The 19,587-nt window shown below is 50.4% G+C and overlaps 1 protein-coding gene across 7 annotated transcripts in view; it reads right to left on the reverse strand.

Moving 5' to 3' along the window:
* Positions 1 to 5,775: 5,775 nt before the first annotated feature.
* The window catches only part of SRGAP2 (SLIT-ROBO Rho GTPase activating protein 2), a 223,459-nt gene continuing 209,647 nt past the window's right edge, over positions 5,776 to 19,587 (reverse strand). For 2 of the 7 annotated variants that reach the window (XM_069459697.1, XM_069459696.1), the window contains exons 18-22: positions 18,686 to 18,765; positions 16,487 to 16,667; positions 14,562 to 14,708; positions 10,649 to 10,973; positions 5,776 to 8,438 (exon numbers count right to left, since the gene is read on the reverse strand). In XM_069459697.1, coding sequence (XP_069315798.1) covers positions 8,055 to 8,438; positions 10,649 to 10,973; positions 14,562 to 14,708; positions 16,487 to 16,667; positions 18,686 to 18,765 — 1,117 coding nt within the window. In that variant the 3' untranslated portion in view covers positions 5,776 to 8,054. The other 5 variants (XM_069459702.1, XM_069459701.1, XM_069459698.1 and 2 more) reach the window with 4 other exon arrangements.

Consider the following 19,587-nt stretch of genomic DNA (forward strand, 5'->3'; position numbering starts at 1 on the left):
CTTGTGCCACCCCAGGAGCTGGGACTAGCGGGTTTTCTCCTCGGCCTGGCCTCTCTGGCGGCAGGACACCCAGCTCAGCACAGAGCCCTGGCTCTCAGCTCTCTCACACTTCCTGATTTCGTTCTCTCTCTCTCTCTCTCTCTCTCTCTCTCTTTCTCTCTTAAAGAGACAGAGGCAGCCCAGTACAGCCACCACTTCAGCAGGAAGGAGAAAGAGGATGCTCTGAGTTCCCAAGTGGAGGCGTAGGACCAGAGTCTGAGCCACAAAGAGGCCAGGGACTGAGGCTCTGACGGCTGGGGCTGCGGCCACGGAGCTGTTCAGAAATCTCCTGCAGTTCACTGGAGCAGGGAAGTTCAGGGCTCTGCCCAGAGTCAGCAGAGCAGGTTGGACAAGTTAACCAAGTGGGGAGCTGCCTGGGAAGACCAAGTTCCCACACCAAGGAGCCCCAGGGAGGTCCGGGACCTATGCCTTGCCAGTCCCAGGAGAAGTTGGATCTGACTCACCTTCCCAGGGAAGAGCAAGCACTGGAACCCAGGTGATGCCCTCGGCATGGCCTAGAGCACAGCACACGGTCAGCTTTCTCACCCACAGCACGAGGATAGTAACACTCACTCTGTGGGTGGCATGGACGACATGGAACAGTGTATTTGAAAATGCTTGGGACACTGGAAACTGTTTTACAGACAGGCATTGAAGGCAATGAGGCCCACACCCCTTCAGTAATTTGCCCACGATCTTTAGAGACTGCTGGGGCTGGAACCCAGGGGCCAACGTCCCAGCCGGGACTCAATGTCCTAGGGGGCTGGAGAGGTCTGCATTGCTTTGGTTAGCTCTGAGATAGCAGCTGGATATGAAATGGTTAAAACCAGGAAATTCCATGTTTCTATAGAATGTTGGAGGGACTTTCCCATGGCCACACCTGGTGGTTTCCTCTGCCAGCCCCACCCCTCCCATAGTGACACCAGAACAGAAGCGGAGCTGAGAACCGTCTCTTCCTCAGATTAATGTACCTGCTCATGACACCAGCAGCCAGACGCATTGCTGCAGGTTCTCACGGCAGAACCAGGATCCTCGTGTCCACCTGCCTGGTGTGGACCAGAACTGCACTTCCTTGGCACCCTGTGACCGAGCGGGGAGCATGTGACTTCCCCACCACAGCACTTACTTGCTGATGCAAGACCCCTCAGAGCTCCACCCTCTGGCAGTGTGAACACCAGGAGCAGAGCTCCCCTGCTGGCCCACGGGGCCATTTGGCTTTGGGAAGAAATCTCCCTTTGTTGTCTTAGGCCACAGGTTCGAGGTTCGAGGTTCACAGCATCGCCTATCCCTAAACATGTACCTGTTTTCCCCATGAACCTGCTGGGTCCTCCCGGCGCTCTTCCTTTCCTCTCTGCAGCAAGCACAGCCTCTTGCCCTGTGCATCCACCACCCTCAAAGGCGACATGTGTCCAGCTCCCACTAGGAAGCAGGCACTGTGTGCCGACATGGAGGTGAGACCTAGGCATCTGCCAGGAGCCTGGGGGTCCGGGACAGCGTGGGGAAGGCTATGAGACATACACCTCAGCAGCCAGCGGTTTTGTGAACCTGGTGGCAGGAGGCTGATTGGGGGAGGAAGGAGGTTGAGAAAGGCTTCCCAGGAGAAGGCTGCCTGGACTTTGGCGCGACAGGAGTTAGGTGGAGAAGAGGGGGCTGGAGGGAGGGAAGCCAGGCGGTAGGAGCACGCGCAGAGACCCAGGAGTGTGAGATGAGCTGGATTGAGGCTGGAGAGAAGGGAGGGGGAGGTGGCTGGGACGGATCCAGTTCCCTTGGGCATCTGTGAGGCCACATCCTCCGTGAGGACGAAATGAGGCATGCCTTGCCTGTGCCCCAGCTGGGGGGTTCCGTCCCGGGAGGCGCAGGAGCCTGGTGGGCCCCTGAAGGGAAGGAGAAGGCCCTGAGAGGCCTCGCCCCGTTTCCCCGAGTGGCCCTGAGGAGTCACAGAAACAGAAGTGGCAATCCAAAGTCCTACGAGGACCAGCGCCAGGAAGAGGACGGGCTTTGATGGCAGCTCTCAGGGAAAACGTTTCACATCTGCCTTCTCCAAACAGGCTGAGGGGTGTAGGGGAAGGGCGGGAGCTCCTGAAGTCCTCACAGAGGTGTGAGTCCTGAGTCTGACCACTTGTTCTGGGTGACCCTGACATCGTCACTCAACCCTTCTCACAAAGTGGGTGTGAAAACAAGGTGAGACGAAGTGCCTGGTGCCTGGTACACTCTGAGTAGGTATTAGTTGCTTTTTCTGCCCCTACAGGGCTTGAGCCAGCTTTTCACAGCCAACTCCCCTGCCAGTGCCTTAAAGGGGAGGGGAGAGAAGGATGGTGGGGGGTTATGTGGAAGAGGTTGGGGGTGGCATTTCAGGGGCGGTGAGTACTCGCTGTGCTCAGTCACAGGTATGAAGGGCTCAGTGACGAGGTCTCAGAGCCCAGCTCCTTGCCACTTTCAGGAGTCAGCTCTGGCTGGGAGCTTTGGGTGCGGGAGGGACACATATTGCAGCCAGGCCTGGAGCTACTCCCCCTGCCGTGGGAACAGGCACGGAGGGAGCAGCATCCAGGCCACTGAAGAAAACTGGTCCCCGTGCCCTCATGTGTCATCTTTCCTAGTATGGAGAAGCAAGTGATTCAGACTCTCGACTCTTCAAAACTCCTCCACAACATTCCCTCCCGTGCTCTCAGCTAACGACCTTCAAACACACGCAGCCATGGAGAGGGAGCTCGCTTGTGTTCTTATCCCCACATCCACTGCCTGCCTGTGTCTGTGCTCAGACACCTGCCTTCCTCGCAGGAGACAGGAGAAAGTGCTTCTTCTTGAGCCTTTTCTAGTGGCCGTGGCCGACCCTTCCACTTGTGCCAGGTAACCCACCCCCCTCCCCGGCATACTGATTCTTCCCACCCTACTGGGCCCTGCCCTCCGAGCAAACGTGCCTCAGTGCTGTCCACCTTCAAAACAAAAATCTGGCCCCTTGACCCCTCTCAATGCTCCCCAGTCAAGAGCTGTCAAGAGCTACTGCCTCCTCTTCCCTTCCCATCTGCCGCCTACCCCACTCTCATCGAGCTCATCTCCCCTCTCCTGAAAATGCTCTTGTCCAGGTAGGTCACCAAATAAATGATTCCCTTTCTATTCCAGCCTCATCTTACCCCAATGGCATCCAACAGTTGATCCTTCCTCCTTTGTTGAAACATTTCCTTCTCTTGGTTTCTGTGACCCTGTGTTCTCCCAGCCACCTACCTCATTGTCACTTGCTCCGTCTGTCTTCCTCACTGGCTCCCTCTCTCCTCTGCTGGATTTCTAATTACTGGGACCTCTTTTTTGCGCCTACACGTTCTTCCCAGGACTCTGTTTGAATACAGCTGTGGTGTAATAGCTCCTAACATGTTTAGGGTATGATCTCTCCCTACAACTCCAGATTCATATGTCCGAGTGTCTGTCTGATATTTCCATTGGGATGTCTACTAGTCAGCGCAACCTTATCAGGCCCAGCACTTTCTTGCTTTCCTGCATCACTCCTCCCCACCAATGGCTTTCCCCAGGCACTCACTATCTTCCTACATTGTTTCATTTTCAGAGTAACAGTTACTTTGCTTTATTTATCTGCCCTCCCTGATTAGAAAGAAAGCTCCATTACCTGTTTCTTCAGTTCAATGCTATACGACGGTGCTCGCACAGAGGCTTGTTCAAGTTCATTAACTGACTAAATGCTTGAGTCTGTAGCATATGGAATATGCCAAGGTTGCTAACTTCCGAGTAAAAGGCAACATCACATACCTATGGATATAAACATTTAGATTAGATCATCGTAAAGACTGTTTCCTAAATTCGTACCTCGGTGATCTCCTTTTCCGGTTTCTGTCTGGATGGAATGGGCTTGCGTTTTGACTGTGCTCGTTACCACATTTCCATCACGCTCCCATCAGAATATATGAGAGGAATGAAGAGGCCCTAAAACGCAGGGCCCACCTTTGCCCTGGGACCCTCTGAAAAAGCTCTTTGGTCCTCTGCTCTCAGCCTAAGAACTGGCTCCATCTCACAGCTATTCTGGGGTGTTCCGGGCCCTCCACGCCCCACCTCCACTTGGGGAGTGAGAACTGTTCATACCACAGGGCGGCAGAGCAGCCTTGGCTCTCACTTCCACAAGGCCAAGGCAAGAGAAGCTCGAGATGCAGCTCTTCCTTTAAAACAGGGGTGTCGGGGGGAGATGACAGGTTGGAAGGGCATGACAGAGCTGAATAACAGATAGAGATGACAAACCTCAGAAGAGGATGTCAAGTGTCTGGTGTAAGGCCAGGGGTAGGGTTCCTTGTGTTACCACTGAACACAGGGTACCCCCTTGGGTGTGAGAGATGTGACCCATCCCCGGGCATGTGGTATCAGAATAAGCCTAAGACAAACCTAGGATCCAGGATTTGTTTGAAGTTGTTACCTCTGAATAACTGTACCCTTGAACTTACGCTCTGCTAGAATCAAAATCTAAGGGCGAGAAAGCATCTCCTTTATCCCCTGCCCCCACCAACAGTGCTGGCATATTGGGTAGCTCTTCCTGGGGGGAGACTGCTGAGGGCAGAATGACTCAGGGCTCTGGTTGCAGAAGAAACAGAACCTCTGGTCCCCTTCGGTTGTAGCTGGCAAAGTTTCCATGTAACTTCTTAGGCCTCACCCCTCCCAAGTGAGGAAATCTGACTGGAGATGGAAATGAGAACAGTCCTCATTGAAAACAGGGAAGGAGGATTCTGTGAAGAGATGGTTCTCATGGCAACAGACTGCCCAATGGTGAGCTGGAAGACTTTCTACAAAACCGCTTAGGCTGCACCATAGGCCGAATGGAAATGCAGGCGGGGGCGAGGGGGGTGGGGGGACCCACATTCTAAACGCAACTCTGCCTGCCGTGGTGAGGGAGGGAGAAGGTGGCTGGCTCTAAGGTCATCTCACTTCTCTGTTGCCAGGCAGGGCGCTGTTAGCACAGACGAATCAAAATCCCTCCTGGGCAGCTGCACTCCTGAATCGGTGATTTCAGAGAGTAAGGAAGGGATATGAACTGCAGCATCGAAACCTAAAAATGTATTTTATTTTGAAGTTGTGCTTTGGATTTTCCCCAATCCAACATCTGTTGAGTGACAGTCTTAGGTTCACACAAAGCATCTCCAAGCATACATACAATATTCCAGTTATCAACACTATTGTAAAGAATATACCATTTTACACAAATGTGACATACAAGTCAGACGCCACAACATTGCAATTCCCTGGAAGATCTAACTTCTCTTCTGCACGTGAAGTTCACATACACCAGCCCTTCCTGCGCTCTGTTCATCCTGACGCTGGCGTCATCGCTCCTCATCTCCTTGGGGAGAAACCAGGGCGCCCTGAGGAGGTTGGCTGAGACCAGTGTTTCCAGTTTACAGGCTGCTGGCTACAAACTCCTCTGTTTTTCCAAATTGGGATGCTGGTAGCCCCACCCCACCTCTCTTCCCCGAAGACTGACCCTTCAGAGTCCACACCAGGAAAAGGATCCACGCCACGAGGGGCGGAGCGGGGCTCCTTGAAGCATCATGCTGGTTTCGGCAAGCATATCTGAGGAAGACTGGTCTCCCTAGGCCCTGGGTGGCCAGCTCCTTTTGGCTTTTCGGTGTAAAATCACAGTGTGCAACCTCAATTCCAGTTGATCGTAGTGAACTCTGCCGAGAAGGACTCTCCTTCTATTGGTTCCTAGTCCTCTCGACAGGACCATCTCACGGGTGTCAGGAGCACCAGAGATGGGGAAGACAGCTCTGCTCCCAGAGTTGGGTTGAGTAGGTGACCACTCACACACTGTTCAGTTCATGATGAGAGTCAACAGCAGATGGACACTGACCAAGGGGTGGCGAACACAAGTCATGTACAGGGTTGAAAGAGAAATAAGGCAGGAGCAACAGAACAGGCCCAAAGCGTTGTCATTAAGAAAGCTTTGCTTTTACTTTCTTAGAGGGGAGTGGGCTGGAGAGAGGAGGACAGGGCAGGTGTGGGTACCAGTTTTGATCAGTTGGATTAGAAGGAATGTAAAGTGAAGGGTAGGGCTTCATTTCCAGCAAGGAAACAGCTCCTTGGGTATGAAAGCCCCCTGTTGGCTGAGGACCTGTGCAAGCCCAGGTGACCGACCGGTCAACGGAGCAACAAAAGCCAAGAATCCAAAGGCTTGTAAGTTGCCGCTTGCAGGCCGACTCACTTTACTGAAGGAGTTCTTTGGTTCTCCCTTCTAGCTCGTGGAATGGTTTCTCTGGTGCCGCAGGTTAGCTTTCTCAGTGGTGGCTTCCCACAAAGCTCCCCTTTCCCTTCACACAGAATGACAAAGAAAATCCTACCACATTCTCTAGATCCAACTACCAACTTCACAGCTTGGTCCAAAAAGGATCTCTTCTAGGTGAAAGATAAGAAAACAGACTTTCCTACCTGAATGGCAACACACCATCTCTCCTGAACTACAGACGATATAATAATAGGCTAAAATAAAAGCACAGCTTGAAAACCAGAAAACATAGAGAAGAGGAATGAGTTTCAGCTTCTCTCAAGTTGCTGTCTGAGACCCACGAGCCTGGACGTGAATGTCTGCAGTCCTGGGACCCCTGGGGTAGCATGACTCGAGGGGAGCCAGGACCACGGGCACCGGGTTTGCAGACTGAACTGGAGCAGACAAGGGTGCCATTTTTGCATTCTGGAGGGGATCCAGAAAAAAGGCCAAAAGAGAACCAAACTATTCAGCACCCAATTTTTAATCTTTCTTTAGATTCTGGCTTTGGGAAGGCTTTAGAGTCTGTGAAGTCAAAGTACCCTTAGTTGTCCTTGTTTGGATAAATGGAAACTGGTTTTAAGGGACAGTGTCTCTCTTTAATCTAACTAGGGTTCTCTAAGCCCCTGTTGGTCCCCGAAGAGAGACCTTATAAGATAACCAAAACTAAGAGGGGAACTTAAAATAAGTTTTCATTTGGGAACAATTTTGGGGTTAGCAAAGCTGAATTCAATTTTTTAATAGAAGAATGAATTTAATGTATTAAGTGCCAAAACCAAAAGTAGGAGGAAGAGGGACCCACTTCTTACCTTTTCCAAACCTGCCATAAACACAATAAAACTCTCCTAAGACTCTTTACCCTAAAAGGAACCAGCTATAAAACTGTCTTATACAGGAAAATGTCTTAAATGGAAAATGGTCCATCAGAGAAAAAGATAGGAACCGGGGAAATGTCTATACATTCAGAAAAACTTTAAAAGCTCCTTAATAAGATCGGAGTGTACTTCTAGAGCATGGAGGAGAGCAAGAGCAAACACCAATGACCAATTCACACCAACAGAAAGAAGACAGAGAGAAAGCCCCCAACCCCAAACAGGTCACAGGACTGTCCCATCCTGTGAAATTTCGTATGATGGAGAGGTTTCCAAGGCCAAGTTCTCTGGCCCAGACAGAACAAAGTTTGTAACGGAAACAGAGACCCCTGGTGGCTCATGTGTGAACTGCCACAATAACTTACAAAGAGACTTGTCTATGACCAGGAGAGGCTACACATGCCAGAGACTAGAAAACCTACACGTGTGTGTATGTGTATGTGTGTGTAAGATGAAGAATGGACTATATATGATTCTCTATAATCAGTACCCAAAACAAGATGCCACTGAGAGCTAGATGGCAGTAGCCAACCGTCTGGTCAAGGCATCCCCTTGGTCTGAGGGGACTGAGACTTGAGCTCACGTCCTCCCGACTCGCCTCGCCAGATTTCACAGTGACCTGATAATGAACAACTCTGTCTCTGGCTAACCTAAGAACGGCATGGCCTGCAGCTGGCTGGGTTACGACGACTGGGGGAAGCAGAGGGCAGTGGGAAGGGAAGGGAAAGGAGATAACGAGGGGTTCATTCTCAAGGTTTTGGGGGATGGGGAGGCTAATTCCTGCAAGAACAACTTAGAATCTAATTTTCAACTGAAGTCCCCAAGCTAGTTAAATAGGAAGATTTTAATAACAGTCAGTCCCCTTGTCTAGAACAATTAAATTATACGCCTCAGACAGTACAAGACTTGTCAGTAGACTGTGGGGAAGCTGAGGAGTTGACACCAGGGCTAGTGGCGTTTGTTTTGGGGAAGACGGTGGGCTTGGGCCGCGTGGCTGGTGGTTTGACCGGGGCAGCCATCTTGACAGACTTGACGGGCCGGAAGGTGCAGGCGATGTCCCCAGCGGTACTGGCGCTGCGCTGGAAGGTGGGCTCGGGGTCTTTGAGGAGCTGTGTGTGCAGGGGGCTGGAGGGCTCTGATGTGGGGGCCACCACCGGGGAGGTTTTGAGGGGCTCCAAGGTGTCCAGAACCACATCGGGGGTGTGCTTGACGCTGCTCTGCCGCTCTAGCTCCCGCAGCTCATTCAGGGCCGAGTTCATTGTTGTCTCGATATCCTGCAAAACAGGAAAAAGAAGGAGGTGAGGCCAATGAAGGGAGGACTCCCCCAGGATCCTATTTCAGCAACAGAGGCCAAGTCATGAAGAGACCAACTGCCCAGATTACTGCACTTGGCCCCAAATCCTGACAATGAGAATGCTCGGCATGTGGGAAAGGGGGACAGAGGGATTTTCACTACCCTGAGATGTCTCCCTTTAGCAAGAGTGCTTGAGACATTCTCAAAATGGAGACCTTGGGTTTTAGAGGCAGGTACTGAAATATTTATGGACGAAATGACACACCCAGTGGGGAGGGGAAAGGTGGGTGAACTAAGAGTGGCCAGGAGTTTGGTCAGGAGTGCATGGGGACTCACAATCCGATTCTCTCTACTTTGGGGTAGGTCTGAAATTGTACGTAATAACCAACTTATAAAAAGTGGTAAAGATGAAGTATGATTTTTTATTCTCTTGGGCTTCAAGGCCAAAGGGTAAGAGGGTTAGTCTTTCCTCCCTGGGGGCTGAGGAAAGTTTCGGGAGGCCAGTCCCTTACGATTCATCAGGACACCTCCTCTGGCGCCTCCTCCCTGACTCATGGAAGTGTCCAACTTGAAACCATTTTCATCTACCCATCACCAAGGGAGGCGACCAAACAGTGACCAGGAGGGGGCGCCAAAGCCCACATAGGTGAATTGCCTGGAGCACGTCAGATCTTAAAGAGCAGTCCCACCCCAGAGGCTCAAGGCAGAACCTAGAACCTTCATAAGCAAGCCAGCTGCCTCCCGGAGAGACCTCCCAGCTCCCGCCTTCCTCCCACAAACGTGTCTGCCACCCCCAAACCGCCACAGGACTCCTCCTTGGGAGTAGGCTCACATCGAAAGAGTCCATGTTTCAAGCAAAGGCCCCTGGTTAAGGTTTCTTTGTCCTACAGAGCAATTCATGCTTTCTGTTGACAGTGATTCAATGTTTTTTTAATTAAAAATTTTTAATTATTATGGGTACATAACAGTTGTTTATCTTTATAGGGGACATGTGATGTTTTGATACAGGAGGTGGTTCAATTTCATTCACTCATCCCCATGACATTCTCAAGCCCTTAAAATGCTCAGGAAGAATTCCTCCTCCCTCAGTCATGCTCTGCAGTCTGTCTCAGCTGTGCACCTTTTCCTGACATTCCCACTAATGCCTGGCCAAGGGGGGAGCCGGGAGGATTCCCACGGTGCAAGGCAGATTGCAGCCAAGAGCTTAAACAGAGGCACAGAACAGAAAGCTAGCAAAGCAAGACATCTCAGGCCCGTAGCTCAACACTGGGCTTGCCAGGTACACCTCCTTAAGCAGAGCACCACGATTAAGCCAATAGAGACCATGCCCAGCCTCTATCGCCCCCTGGAAGATGGGGTGAGGAGAATCTCAACTCGGTTGAGACATAAGAGGGCAACAATGAGCCCTTAGTTCCTACCTGGTCTAATGAAAATTATATAGTTGGGAGAGACGTCTGAGTGAACTGCTTGGAGTGGCCCCGGTGGTCGGATTTTTAGAGATGGGGTTGGATCTCTAATATTTCATGGAAAACAGACAGTCATCAGTGTGATGCATACACGGAAGGAAGACCCTGCAATCGGGAAGCTCATCTCCACTGCATCTTGAGGTTTGGCCTGGACATCCTTTCGGTACCAGAGTATTTCTGGGCCTTTAAGACCAGGCGCAGATTGTTTCAATTTTATATTAATTGCTTTATAGATCAGAGAAGGGTGTAGATTGTTGATTGATCATCTACCCGCTGGGTACCAGAGAGCAGCCTTAGGCATTGGGATGATGGGGATGATCAGAGCGATATAAAAATGTGGCCAGAGTGGTATCTGAGCCTCAATACTTGGGCAGTTTCATTAAAGTCTACCGGGGTCTGAGATCCAAGACCTGGGCTGAATGGACTCTATCAGAATACTCCAATTACTGGCCTTAAAAATTAAAACATTCTTGCAAATAGCCAGTGTGAGCAAGAAGCCAGAATTCTTTTATTCTGTCTTCAGGTTCTTCGTGGGGAGAGAGGGACAGGCAGATTGCTGGTTAAGCCATCTTATTGGGTCCACATGTCCAAGCGTGGACACGGATTTGGTATATAATGTACAAAATATCATTTTGTTTCAAGTCCTGTAATCATTAGCATGGGCTGCACTAAGTGGTAGTGACAAGTATAGACTTATGCTGTTTGTCCAGGAGCCCTCGGTTACCTGTGCAATGACCTCAGGGTCCATGGGCCGATGGTTATTGAAGCTTTTGGACCTTCCTGCTGTGGCAGTCTTCCGGATCTGGGGACTGTCCAGCCGATTCTTCAGGGATGAATGGCGGCTGATGGAGTTGAGGCTCCCGTGCCCACTGATGGAACACTTTTCTGGCCCCTCTTTGGGGAGACTCTGGCTCAAGATGGGTTGGGAGGATGGGCGGCAGCTAGCCCCCACCCCTGGGGAGGAGGAGTCAGTCAGGGAACTGCTCAACCCATGGCTGTCACTCCGAAATGTTTTCCGGATGCTTCCAGATTCTGGACGCTTCCTTTGCCTTTAATCACAAACAGAAAGGGCAGCGTGATCAGGGAGCCCTGGCTCCAAGGAAACTAGAAAGAGTGAGGCGGGGCGGATAATGGCACCCAGGGACTTCTGGAAGGAGAGGGACACAGAGTACATTCTCTCCTCAGTGTCACCTTCTCTTGTATTCTCTTATATTCTCCATGTCTCTATGCCCCTGCCACCCCCAACCTGGGCAAAGGAGAAATGGATACTTACTTGGTGGTTATGGGCTTTGAGTTCTCAAGATGTAAGGTGCTGTCAAAAAAATGGCTGGTTAAGTGAAAGTTTCTGATGGGAAATAGATTCATGGAAAGACCCTCTCCATTATCTGCTGTGAACAGAAACCCAAGGCCCCAGGTAGGAGAAGAAGTCTCACCATCACCAAGGAGGTGGGGAATTGCTGGTAAGAGGAGAGTTAACTTTTCAAATTTTAGATGTCTCTTGATCCAACGAGACTGTAATCATTTTGGGCTTTGGCAAGAGGCTGCTCTTGCTTATTTTGCAGACATGGAAGCAGGATAGTTTTCAAGAGGTAGCAATGCTGCGGAGTTAGGGCCCAGTTTGTGCATTTTCTTAGTGTGGAAGTTCATCTACATGACTCCTAAGTCACCCAGCAGTGGGTTGAGCCCTAGCTCTGGGTCAGTTTGTTTCAGACCACTGAGGGCTCTCACACAAAAGGGCTTGGCAGAATCCTAGTTAGATGGGTGTTGCCTGCTGCTAAATAATTTCATTTTCTCTTGGAATCAGATTTTAAAGGACCTAATCTAAGAAGCAATGAAACTTCTGGTCCACATAGCAGCTGGACAGCTCTGATCTTGAGTCTACTAAGGGAGATTGGGACTGAGGCTGGAGTTGAGGGTGGAAGGAGGGAAGGGGTAGGATTCTGAAGCTAAGTGGTGGTCGGTGTATGAGGCAGGAACAGTGCTCTAAGCCAGTCTTGGTCCTACTCACCGCTGAGGTCTTCCTCATCTTTCTGTCCCTGGGGCCTGGCCCAGGACCTGGCATATATGAGCTACTCCATGAATCCTGCCCGCTCAGCACTTTTAGCTTTGTGAGTCAGCCCGTCTCGAGTGGAAAAAGGATGTTCTCAGAGTCTTTTAAGGCCCTGCTGAAATGACCCCTCCTCTGCAAAGATTTCCCTGGCACCGCTAACTCCACTTGCAGGCAGAATGGATCCCTCCCTCCTCTGTTCCTCCAGAGCGTCTATGACACTACTTTTTAGTTACCTGTTCATATGGTCTTCACCTTGCCAGACTGTGAGTTCTGAGACCAGGGGCCATGTCTTATTCATCTCTCAATAGCCAGCAGGAGTGCTTGGTATAACAGTAGATACTTAATAAATGCATGGAATTAAATTGAAATGCCACACCCTCATAATTCTTTGCTGATTTTCTTTTTCCACTCAGGATGGCTGACTCACAAGCTTCAAACTGCTGAGAAGGCAGATGTCTGGAGTGGCTGCAGGGCCGCCCCCCGGGCCAGGCCCCAGGGATGGAAAGATGAGGAAGGCAGAGTTCCTGGTTTCAAGGAGCTCAGTCTGTCGGGGGTGGGGGGGGGTCTGAGTGCAGCATGAGCACCAAGGAGCACTCAAAATGCTTTGGGACATAGCATAAGGGCACGTGACTCATCCTGGGGAAGTCAGGGTGTCAGAAAAGCCTCCCTAAGGAGGTGAATCTTTGGACTGAGTCTCGAAGGGAGAGGAGGAGTTGCCCAGGTGAGGAGACAGCAGGCGTGGAGGCCCAGAGGTGCAAGAGAACCCGGGCACTCAGGAAGCTGAAGGAGCTTGGGAGGAGGGATGGGGGTGAGCAAGAGGTCAGGCTGAAAGGCAGACTCGCTCCTAGGGCTGGACACGCCCGGGGCGGCCGCTTACCCACACACCAACTGGTACCTGCGTAGGCCATGGTGACGGAGGCTTGTCCTCCACGAGCCCCATTAGGAGAAGCCTGACTCCTCCAAGCAAGGAGTTCAAGAGAACCCTTACCTTTCTACCAGATGTTCATCTTTTGACTATTTCAGCTGTTATTCTCCACAATTTCTTTGTACAAATGGCATGAAATATATGATGGCTTAAAAATATGTACTTAAGTAATAATTCAGCTCTCCCTCCACGAACCCCGCCTTGGTTTCCAGGCTAACTATAGGCTTGCGACCTTATGACTGTAGGCTTATATTATAACTAATGTAGGCTTGTAAATAAGGAAGAAAAATGTGATTAGCCCACAGTTACTTTATACTAGCTTGCCCTCCTAGCAGGGCAGTGCTGGAGGAAAATATAAGACCTCAATTTTTTTTTTTTTTTTTACTGGTCTGAATTAAATTATAACTACACTGAGTAAGTGATCTGAATAAACTACTTTACTAACTTGAGGGTGAACGAGATGGAAAAGAGCCACGTGCCCCAACCACGCCCCCTGCTACCGTCTGGTTGGAAAAAAGCCAAGAGATCTGGGAAACCTGGTATAGTTTAAAAACAACAAGCATCTTTTATTCTCCTTCCAGTCTTGGTGTCCAGAGGCTACGGTTAACAGGTTTTCAGAGTGCAAATCATTTCATTCCTCCAAAGCCAGAGGGGAATAAAAACCGTACATCATCTCCAATCCATATTCATCAGGAGCGCCCTGGAGCTGGTCGTCCTGCTGGCACGGGGCCAAGTTTCAGGGGCTGGCGGAAAGAGGTCTGTAGGCTTTGGGACTTGGTGTCTGGCCCCTTGAGATGAGATTAGTTCTCCAATAACCTGAACGCCTCTCGGGGAGGCAGCAGCACACGCAGGCGTGGAATCCCTCTAGCCAGCCAGATCGGGCGTGGGTGGAGTTAAAACCCCAGGATGTTGCTAACGGCCACAGTGAAAGCTGGGGGTCAGAGGTAAGAGCCTGCCGGACAGGAGTGGGAATCCGCAGAGGGACTAAGGGGGAAGGATGATACACAGGGCTAACGCAGTAGGAGAAAAATGGAAACTTATTTTCCCTCGTGAAGGGGCAGAGTAAGGGGGAGCCAGGGATCAGGCAGAGAGCAAAGAGCTCAGGACAAAGCTCTCCTTGGGGACATCGTGGTCTCCTTTCCTCCACAGGAGTGAATGCAGCAACAGACACATGATATCGAAATAAACCCACCTGGGCTGACATCAGCCTAGTAGGAGACACACACGAGACTGTGAATCTTTGCACAAACGAGGGTCAAGGGAGACAGAGAACAGAGACTATCACATGAGAAAAACTGGAGAAGAGAAGGCACCTCTGAGAAACAGTCCAAACCAGGTTGCATAAAGTGACCAAAGCTTTGGCCAGAGTTTTAGCCAGAAGCCTGCCAGGAAGGTCTGGGCTGACAGACTGTGGGAACACACAAAAGAGCACCGTTCCACAGCACAAGGGCAGCTAGCTGGAGACCTGGGCTTGTCCCCGAGGCCTGTAGAAGCTTCCTCAGCCCTGTCCGCCTTGCAGCAGCAATGAACGCATGCAAACTGTTAGGCCGGGGGAGCCGGGACCCTCTGTGCAGCGCAGGAATGGAGAGGGGGTTAGGCCAGAGGGTGACGCTGGGTGTGGCAAGTCATTCAGGGGAGCAGAAAATGAAAAGCAGAGCTTACTTGTTGATGTTTGCAAGATAAATATCGGCTACATGACCCCCACTGGGACAGCTGGCCCCCGCTCTGGCTGTCACCTTTTCTTCAGGTGGCTCAGAAATGACCTCAATCTCAGACTTGGGGCTGGACCTCTCCACGACACCGTCCTCGCTGGGGGAGAAGGGGCAGGCAGGCAGGGAGGAGGGAAAACAACAACAACACAAAAAGCAGTGTTAAATCGGCAGGATGGCCCCCCGACACACACGCGACCCCACACAGCTCTGAGGCAGCAGCAACACCTGGCTGGGCTAGCTCTGTGAGCAGAGGCGAGGGAACCTAAGGGCTTTGGAGGGTTGTTTAAATAAAAATAAATAATCCGCTGAGTTCTGCGGGCTCCTCAGCTCCTCAGGAAAGCTTGGCTAGGGGACACCTGGATGAGGCATCTGCCTTCTACCCCACGCTGCTTTCTCGGGGCGGCCGTGCTGGGCCACCTCCCGGAGAAGGAGGCGGCAAGTCCAGGTTGTGGTTTATCTGCTGAGGTCCCGGGCACTGCCGGGTAAGGACAGTCAGCTCTGTGGTGGCTCTGGAGATGCCGGCGTCGAGGCAGGACACCGCCACACGCTGTCGTAGCGCATCTAGCCCCGCTTAGAGAGTCCGAGCCGGTCCCAGGTTTCTCCACTGCTCTCCTGGCCCCTCTGGCTACTGATGACAAAGAAAGCCCCTTCTCCCCCACAATTCATCTTCTCTTGATCCTGTAGTGAAGTCATAATGCTAAATTTGGGAGGGTCCTGTCCACGCACAGATTGCCACCAGGTTTGCGATGCTATCAACAGAGGGAGGATTTCCCTGCAGAACGAGCCGGGGAGAGGCTGGGAGGGTGCAGACTCATTCAGGATATCAACCTTTAAGAAATAATATTAAGGGAAGGACTAAAAATACTGACAGCATCGTATCCAGGGGAAGGGAGCTGGGGGCAGAGGCAGGGCAAAGGGATGGGGAGGCAGGCTTGGGTGGGCCCAGGGGATACTGCTTCAAAGTGTGGGAACCAACTGATAACCCATCTGGGGAGATCTCTCCGGGGCCAGTTCAGGTTCCCTTTGTTCGCTGACATCCTTTTCCTCCTCTCTCCCATCTTGCCCTAAATCAACCACATCTGGGTTAAAGGAACTGGGTCACTTCCATAAGGCTGCTGAAGCCAGATTTCTCCTAGAAAAGTAACCTGTCATTTTCATTTCCAGGTGGAAAATTGCCACCAGCAGCTCAACAGGTTGGGGTGAGCATAGTTATTAAAAAAAAAAAAAAAAAAAAAAAAAAGATAGAGAAGCAAAAATGTTTTCCCAGCCTGATCTTCCCAGAAAGGAAATGTAGGTGGTCAAATAAAAACCCCTGGCCCGGTGCAGTGACTCAAGCCTGTAAATCCTAGCACTCTGGGAGGCTGAGGCGGGAGGACTGCTTGCGGTCAGGAGTTCGAGACCAGCCTGAGCAAGAGTGAGACCTCTCTCTACTAAAAATAGAAAAAATTAGCAGGGCGTGGTGGTACAAGCCTATAGTCCCAGCTACTGGGGAAGCTGAGGCAGGAGGATTGCTTGAACCCGAGAGTTTGCGGTTGCAGTGAGCTACGATGATGCCACTGCACTCTAGCTGGGGCAACAGAGCAAGACCCTGTCTCAAAAAAATAATAAATAAATAACCCTCATTATTACTCAGCAGGTATAAATGTGGATGAGTACAGGCTGGCAGATTTCTAAAATGACTGGATTGGGGGTGATTTGCAGGGGCACAGATACTGGAGAGATGTTAAAAAATTCTCTACTGAGGAGGGTGGAGGGGAAGAGGCGGCTTTCAAGGAACTGTGTGAGCCTCAGGACCACACTGGCGCCCCCTGGGGGTTGGTTTCCCTCATACAAATGAAGTCTCACTCCCACAGTGCAGCCAGGGGCCCAACGTACGTGTCTTGGACCACGATGTACTGATGGGGGATCAGTCCGTCGATGCCATTGTGCCGGCCTTCCCACCAGTCGTCGGAAGCCCGCTGGTAAAGCAGCAGGGATGCCCCCTTCTTGAAGGACAGCTCTCGGGCTGTCCGGCCCACGTAGTCAAACTTGGCAATGGCCTCGATGGGCTCACATTCTGAGAAGGGCAGAAAGGAAGGAAACACATGTTCTTGGGGCCTACAGACTCAGGAAACTGGGTGGAAAAGCCCAATTAGCTGAACTTACAGCGGAAGATAACTTAGTGTGAAAAATAAGCTTTGGATGACCTACAAAGCAGGTAATTCTCATGTAGGCTGTGCACTACCCTGAAAGCACCTGTATCCTGTTCCCTACCTCTGCACATGCTGTTCCCCCCAGTGGGAATCTTCTCTCTCATCTGCCTGACGAACACATCAAGACACAACTCAAACATCCCTGCTTCTTTGGTGTTTCCATAGCTCTGTAGGCTGAGCTCTATCATTAAACTTGCCATACTGTATTTCAAGCATTATTTCTTTTCCACCAATTGTAGAAAATTTATCATACTGCACTTTAAATATTTATTTATATTATTCCTCCTAGTAGAACATGAACTTCTAGTCTCTATAAAGAGAAAATAACTTGCTCAATCAACTTTCCAAGGAACAAAATATGGAAATGTATTTGGTGATCATAACATGGGAGAGTGTACATTAGAGTAACTTGAAAAATTAAAAGGGATTCACAAATGCAATGTATTTTTACTTTTGTGTGGCTTCTGTCTCCTCATCTGTAAAATGGGGATAATAAGAGTGCCTTTGTCATGAAGTTCTTATGAAGAATCAATGAATTACAATTTGTAAAATGATTGCAACAGTGTCCGGCCCTGGTAGGTGTTATGTGTGCATGAGTCATTGTTACCATTATCTTTATCTGTTCTATGCTGCAGGCAGAGATCAGACAGTGAAAAGAAGGCTCCCAGAAACCTGGAACCTGAGATGAAAGTCAGCTATTCTGGGTAGCAGAGAGAAAGGCTGATTAAAAACAAGACTATGCCTAGACAGCCCCGGCTGCTGGGTCTGCTCCTGAGCAGGCAGGGCCAGAGATTTCACTGCAGGAGGCTGATCAGAGAAGGCCTGTCTACACATCCCAACCTCAGTTCTTTCTCCACAGCCTCGGGTACGTCACTTGACCTCTTTGACCTCTATTTTCTCAACTATAAAATAGCGGCCATATCTATTTTGCTAGGGATTAAAGAGATAACATACATAAAGCCTCTAACAGCTCTGGGCACAAGGTAGGCGCTAACCCAATACTAATTTCCCTAGTTCACCTACTCCCCTCCTAGAATGTGGCAAATGATCATACTGATCCTTCTGACATCAGGATCTAAATAAGGCAGTCCTAATTTTTTCTCCTTTAGAAGTTGGCCTAGGATTGCAGAATTCCCAGCAAGGCAGGGAGCAGGGAAAGCTCTGCAGACTGTGCCATTTCATTCTCGTGCCCAGAAAATTCTGAGGCCCCTTGTCAGCTGCTGAGACTTTCAGAGCCCAAGTGACCCAGAAATGGAGGTGTGGGATTGTTGGAAGGAGGGGAAAATGTGCTGGCGGGACAGACCCTAATAAATCACGAGCACCGCAGAGGGGTCTGAGGATGACAGCCGAGCATTCCGCCCCTGATGCACGCCCACCAGGTTGCTCAGCGCTCGCCTGTCTGTGCTTTGGAAAGGGTCAATTTTTCCAGCAGGCGTGAAGGCGTGTGGTTTCTGCATCCTCGCTCCCACCCCCCTCTGGCTTGCTTCGGTTGGGTTCTGGGTATCCAGCTTCTCTATTCCCCAGGCTTACTGTTTTTTAATGTGTTTTCCTTCGCTTTGGTCTCCAGCTACCTGGCAGGAGTCTGGGCTATGATAAGGGACTGACATCATGCTGGACCCAGGCCAGACAAGAAGCTGGGAGGTGGGGCAAGAATATGAAAGTCTAGTTCTTCACATCTGGTTTCACACGGAGACCATGCTATTTGGGGAGGCGGGCTGTCTCTCCAAGGAGGGGAAGGAATGAAAATGAGAGAGAGGACAGCTCGCTGCCTGTCCTCAGGGGACTGATGGGCAGGAAGGTTCACTGGGCGCACAGGATATATAATCACTTCCTTCTGCTTCAACCCTGGTGGCCCCACTGACCAGGAAGCAGGGCTTCGTACCGTCATCGCTTGTGTGGTGCTCTGTGGTCACATCCTGGGTTGAGTCTTCAGCCAAGGTAGTCTCTCCATGAGGGCTGTCACTGCAACAGAAGCGAGAGTGACTGGGACATCAGCGTTTGCTTATAAAATTCTTGTCTTCCCCTTCATACAGCCTTGGAGCAAGGGTTTCAAATTGACCTTATGCTCTCTATACCCTAAGTGCACACAACAGACAGACGCTTGTAATGAAATATAAGGCTCTAGGGGTTCTCTAGTTTAGCTCCTGCTACAAAAACTACTTGGGACTACTTGGAACTTAGAATATCCTGAGACAAAGAAAAGCCCTTTGGAATTTATACGTTACATATTTTAGAAAATACAGAATAATTCAATTCCTTAGGGGCTAATTCTCTATGTGAATTTGTTCCTAGTTCTCAAGGAGGGAGCCTGGTGGAAGGAAAAACTGGGCTTTAGCATCAGATACACCTGGATCCGAAAACCAGCTCTGACACTTGGCAATGTGTGGCCCTGAGCAAGTTACTGCATCTCTTTAAGCCTCAGCTACCTTATCTACAAATTGAGGATAATGATCCGTATACTTCACAGAGCTGTGTGAGGATTTAATGAAATGATTTAGTAACAAGTTTGGCACAGAGAGGGTGCTTAACGAGTGGTACTTCCTTTCCTTCTTCTTTCTCATTTTGCTCGATGCTTCTAGATTGCTTTGTGGTTAGACCGTGTACCGGTGAGAAAGTGGGAGGTGAGTCACAGGAGCGGGTAGGAAACAGAAGCAGGGTGGAAGAATCTGCTGTGGGCTAGACTCTGCAGGAGGGCAGGCATGGAAGCCCGGTCAAGTTCTTGAAGTAATTCACAGAATCTAAAATCATCCAGGGTAGAGAATCGAGGATGGCCAAAGCAGTTAC

This window comes from Eulemur rufifrons, chromosome 27 (assembly GCF_041146395.1).
Source record: "Eulemur rufifrons isolate Redbay chromosome 27, OSU_ERuf_1, whole genome shotgun sequence".
NCBI classification, from domain to species: domain Eukaryota; kingdom Metazoa; phylum Chordata; class Mammalia; order Primates; family Lemuridae; genus Eulemur; species Eulemur rufifrons.